The sequence below is a fragment of the Takifugu rubripes genome, chromosome 20 (assembly GCF_901000725.2).
Source record: "Takifugu rubripes chromosome 20, fTakRub1.2, whole genome shotgun sequence".
Taxonomy (NCBI): Eukaryota; Metazoa; Chordata; class Actinopteri; order Tetraodontiformes; family Tetraodontidae; genus Takifugu; species Takifugu rubripes.
The window spans coordinates 7950368-7955869 of NC_042304.1; the positions used below are offsets into that span (position 1 = coordinate 7950368).

At 43.2% G+C, this 5502-nt stretch overlaps 1 protein-coding gene across 2 annotated transcripts; it reads right to left on the reverse strand.

The window, feature by feature from the left end:
- Nucleotides 1–3274: 3274 nt before the first annotated feature.
- LOC115247341 (torsin-1A-interacting protein 2-like) lies at nucleotides 3275–4729 on the reverse strand. Of its 2 annotated transcripts, none has more exons than XM_029828777.1 (4): nucleotides 4673–4729; nucleotides 4465–4587; nucleotides 4321–4386; nucleotides 3275–4245 (listed from the first exon to the last, which is right to left on the reverse strand). In XM_029828777.1, exons 1-4 carry the CDS (start codon nucleotides 4695–4697, stop codon nucleotides 3464–3466), a joined length of 996 nt encoding a protein of 331 aa, XP_029684637.1. In that variant the 5' UTR covers nucleotides 4698–4729; the 3' UTR covers nucleotides 3275–3463. The 2 variants fall into 2 exon arrangements, with proteins under 2 accessions (XP_029684637.1, XP_029684638.1); XM_029828778.1 differs by having other exon boundaries at nucleotides 3283–4245; nucleotides 4321–4371.
- Between the last annotated feature and the right edge of the window lie 773 nt (nucleotides 4730–5502).

Genomic DNA, 5502 nt, shown 5'->3' on the forward strand with positions numbered 1-5502 from the left:
GCTGACCGCCTGGATCAGCGGCAGGGGTGACAGGGGCGAGTGGACATGCTCCAGTCTGGACAATCAGGCTCTCAGGTGCTGGAGATGATGAAGAAGAGTCCGCTGTTGCTCCCCAAATGTTGTGGCCCCCTCCTCTGTCGATGAAGACCTTGTAGTTTTCTGATAAAGTCTCTACCTCTCTCTCTCTCTCTCTCTCCCTGGTACTTGGTGGTCCACTGCTCTCCACCACAAGAGTGATTAAAGTCTATTGTCTCTCTTTTTCTCTCTACATCCTTCTCTCTTTCTTGGTCTCCCACACTCACCCCCCCGGGAGGGGGAGGAGCTGCTGCGAGACTGCCCAACCCCCCCTCAACCAATGAGCAAAGAGGTTGACTTGAAGAATGGAGAAAGGAAAGAAAAACAGGAAGGCTGAGATAGAGAGGAGGATGTCATGGAAGAAGTTCTAAGAACCACTGAAAAAGAAAGATATTCTCCATGACGGAGGACCTCAGCGCTGATGTGTGGAACGCTGAATCCCAACCTGCACTCAAATATGCAAATTCTCAGTTTGATGGTTGAAGGTTCGGATGCTGAAACACACAAATGCCCTCATAAAGTTACTGATTTAACACTCTGTTACGTTGTCTGACAGCAGGACTAAGGTCAAACCATAATAAATGTGTAACAGTTATGGAGTATGTGTTTGTGTGTGTGTGTGTGAGTGTGTGTGTGCGAGGGAGAGAGAGGGAGAGGGAGAGAGAGGAAGGGAGAGAGAGGGAGAGGGAGAGAGAGGAAGGGAGAGAGCACTGCCTGGTTCCAGATAATCCTCTTCAATGCAAATGCAGCATTTTACACATGACTGACTCTTACCTCCACACACACATGCACACCCCCCCCCCGTCACCACACACACACACACACACACAGGTTGTGGGTTGCTTCATACACAGTCAGCAAATGTGTGACTTTCCACCGTGTGTTCTCCAGTAAATTAACAACCATTAGAAACAAAAACATCCGGTGAAGTGAACACTGTGTAACATTAATCAAGCAGTGAAGCCTCCACTTTGCATCCGATTTTAGTGTATTTAACTGCATCTGCAGGCACAAAAACGGGCACCGCCTGCGTCTCATCAGCAGAGCCAATTGAGCAGAGTTTTTCATACTTCAGCGGTTCATGAGAGCAAGGTTTATCTTGCTTTATGGAGTCCAGACAGCTCTGTGATGTGATGATTCAGACCTTCCCTGCTGCCTGACTCAGCGCCACTGAATTCCTCTGGTGTACTGACACACACAAATGAGGCTCCGCCTAACCTGCTCGATGTCTAACGCACTGATGAGAAACCGGCAAACGACAATCAAATCCACGTCAAAGTGAACGCAGGGAGACGGGCAGGAGCGAACGGGAGAGTGATGGGCAGGAAGAGCCAGGAAATGTGTCGTTTTGCTGTCTGGACTTCCAGTGAACTCGCAGCCTTCCTCTCGCCCTCTTTCCTCTGCTTCCTCTCCCCGCTGTTGAGTGATGGGCTGCTTTTAGCCCATTTTCTCCCAGGCTTCCCTCTGCCCCAGATTCAGATATAAAAACCTGCCAGGATGTTACAACACCAACTATTTTCTTCTTTCAGATTTCCTCTGGAAAATTTCTTTTGCCTGCCTCAGAGTTCTCACATTCCCTCCTCTGTGTGGCTTCATCAGTTAAACCCTCGACCTTCCCTTCAGTGTTCTTGGATTCCTTTTAAAATCAGAGTGTGCTGACACAGTCACAGTGTGGCCACAACCAGTTTACACAGCTGGGAAGGGGGAAAAAAAAGTTTCTCCCTCTCTCTCACACGCACACACACACACATGTGCGTGCCCATTAAATATTTATTTTAAAAGACATTTAATGCTTCGTCATCTACTCAGTTGTAATTTGGTGTGATCTTTGGTCCAGTCCCAGTTTCCAATTTTAACCCTCTATTTGGTTGCATCATTTGCAGCTTTTTCTAAGCGTATCTTTTGGTTGTTTTGTGCAGGAAAGCAGGTCACAGGTGTGTCAGAGGTCAAAGAGACTTTTTACACAACCAGTCAAATAAGAAAGGCCACTGTCAGTAGTTCTCTGTGGGCAATGAGCCCCCAGTAACCCAGCTGGAGACCAGTTGTATGTAGTTTCTAATCTTCCGTGAGACGCAGATTCACTACATTAAAATCATCGGCCTTATTTGCAGTTTTTATCCATGGGGAAAATTAAACATTAAGAAACCATTTTCAGCACTCATATTTTATGGTCTGTTTTCTTAAATTGTATATTTTACTATTTGTTATATTTATTAAGGTAGCTCCCATATTTAAAGAAGTGTTTTTTGCATCCACTGCTGGGCATTATTAGAGAAATGCATTAACCAAACGCACATTATTTTAAAATGTATTTCTGTTGCAAAAGGACATGTTCGCTTTTATATTACACCAGACAGGAAGCTTTCTTTCCATCCATCTGTCCGAAACATCTTGGTTGGAATTCATACAAAGTGGCTTTCTTTCTTTCAAGTTGTTCTTGTTCTGCTCATGCATTATTATCCAAGCAACATTTTAATGTAGGACAAGAGGGTGAAAATAAATCCATAGATCCGTAAAATAAAAGAGAAAATACTGATAAAGAATGCTGTCTATTTAAACTTTGAAAAATAGAGATAGAATAAGACTTATTCATCTCTACTCCCTTCACTGCCCTCTGCTGGACATCAAAAGAACACACTCTTCACTGTCTCCTTAATTAGGTTAAAAAAAAAAAAAAGAGCATGAAATTATTCACGATCCAAATCAGACCAGTGATTATTTTACAGGCTTCTCATTAAATTAATCTCGAAGTTTGGTTACATTATAATGGGAATACTACGCCTCCTGGAATCATTGTTACATTTTTGTTTGTTCTAAGAACTCTTTCCTGATGTGATTTCAGTATTAATATAAAGCCAAATATTCAAATACAGAACGTTTTCAAACACTGAAATAGGTTAAGTATTTTTTTCTTTAAATTATGTCAAAAGTACTCATGTCGAGTTTAAAATGTAGTTTTGGTTTCTCTTGGTGTAAACGTGTACTGTCACATAACAATCAAGTCAATTCCATCCAGTCAAGCACATTTACACACTGTCACAAAGGTCACACTCTGATAGAGATTACCATTGTCAGTGCACAAAATCTTTACTATTGGTAAAAATTGAGGGATTAAAGGTCACTTAATCTTTTTTAACCTCCGGAAAGGAGGTTATGTGACCTGCCGGTGTAGCAGAATAAGTTAGGAACAGATTTTAATGAAATGTTCAGGGTTTTTAAAAAAATAAAACATACATATCTGCATATTTATGGTATATTGAAGAACTTTGCAGACTTATGTAAAAAAAAAAGTGCTGATTCTGAGGAGTAGATTAATAAACCAATTCAATCATTTTAACTTCAGTCTGGACCAAAGTTCCCACTTCCCCTCAGAGGCTGCGTCTCCTCATTAGCATCCTCTCAGCTCTACTTCTTTCTCCAACACCACGGGCAGGATCAGATGTGAGATGCGGCTCCACAGTCCTCCGTATTTGTCTCCATCCATCCCATTGTAGCTCACGGTGTCGTTGGAGTCCACCAGCCTCTCTCTGAGGTAATCCTGGACATTCTCCTCCACTTCTCTCAGACTCTTCTCATCCCCGAGCACATCTTGGGGCAACAGCACAGTGAACAGCAAGAACACTCGCTTGTAGGCGGCGTGCTCATGGTCACAGTAGCGGTAAAAAATGAGGGTGGAGCCAGGAGGGAACTCTTCGAGGCGATGGATGACGGCAGCAGGCTTGTCTCCTTCAAAAGCTGCTCGTAACTGGTTGTCGATGTCCAGCTTCACTTGGTCACTGTCCATTCCGGCTGTATCTGCTCCATCAATGTAGAGCAGAGATCCATTGAGGGCAGAGGAGAAGGAGGCGGCCAGCCCTTGAGCCAGGCAGCGCAGTGTCTGCTCCGCTCCGAGGTCAGCGGTGAAGATCAGACTGACCGGCTCGGTGGGCTGGGCGGTTTTCAGGTGTTTCTCCAGGTGGATTTTGCTCCTCCTCCACAGTTCAGGCTGCTGATGCGGAAACTGAGTTTGCAGAAGACTCAGCTGATCTGCAAATGTTTCCAGTTCAGGAGCCCTGCACGGATGATCTCCACCCTTTATGAGACTCTGGTCTCGAGGAAGGAACTTTAACGCCAGCAAAATGGTGACACAGATGAGCAGAACCGTGAAAATCAAAGGCCAGTGGCACCACCCTAAAAAGGTCATTAATAAAGCTCTTAGCAACGTTTACATGCAGATATAATGAAAGTGTAAATAAAGCCGCTCACCTCTGCCGGATGTTATCAAGCTGTCTTTAATTACAGCAGCTTCCTTTGTTTCTTTTGGAAGACAAACTGTGATTAAATCATTGTTTTAAATGTCTCACTTTGCTTCAGATCGTCACACTCAGCACTAAAAAATCCCTTCAATACCTCTTTCTTGGTGCTGGAAATGTTCTTTATGTAATGGATTGTTGTTCACAGGTTTCCGGATTGTTGTGTAATTTTCTGGGGCCGGATACACACTCCGAATATGATGATTAGCTGGTCGCATTTCTAAAAATAGGACAGAATTCATTAATGCAACAATATAAAGACATTTATATACAAAAGCACAGTTTTATATAAACCTCAATAGTACCAAGTCTCATTGTTTTGGCCTCCATTTTCCTCTGGTAGTCTTGATTGGCAGTAATCATTATATATCCTTCAGTTAATGTGCTTTCTGAAGAAAAAGACAGGACAGATTAAGACAAGTTTATAATCCTCATCTGATGTACTCATTAACATGCAGGGTGAAATTTTAGCACTTCCCTACCTTTAACATTTTCATTTACAGGGATTCGACAGCGTACACTGGCCACTACATGAGATGAAAAGTTCCTGTCTTCATGGGGCCGCGGTATGGCTGCACCATCTAAACAGTTTATATTGATTTATCTGTCAGGGAAATGCACCAATGATTTCAACTGCACCGATTCTAACCGTGTCCACGTGAAGAATCCTGGACAGCATCCATTTGGAGGTCTTCATTAACCTCCATAAGTTCAGAGCTCTGAATATTCCTATCCTTCTTATGATCACCTCTGGCCATGTCTCCTTTAGACCCCAGGGGTCTTTTCCTGGGTGACTCTGTTCAACAAGGAAATGTGTTTACAACACGCAGTATAAAAGAAATATATATAAAGGTATACATTGAAAGGATTTTACTGTCAACTTTGGTGCCTCTTTTCAAGTCCTTGGAATGTCTCAGCACGGTCGGATGTTTGGTTGAACTCTTTTTAGATCTCGTTACAGGACCTCTAGGGGTCCTTTCGTAACTCATTGCTGAGAAGTAAACAGATATTATTGTCAGCGAGCGTCCCCACCTCTACAGTCTGGGGAGATTCCAACAAAACCAGTGCAAAGGAAGAAAAGCAACAAAGCTAAGCTGCTACTTGTTTGGAAACTGTATTGTGTCTATTACCGGTA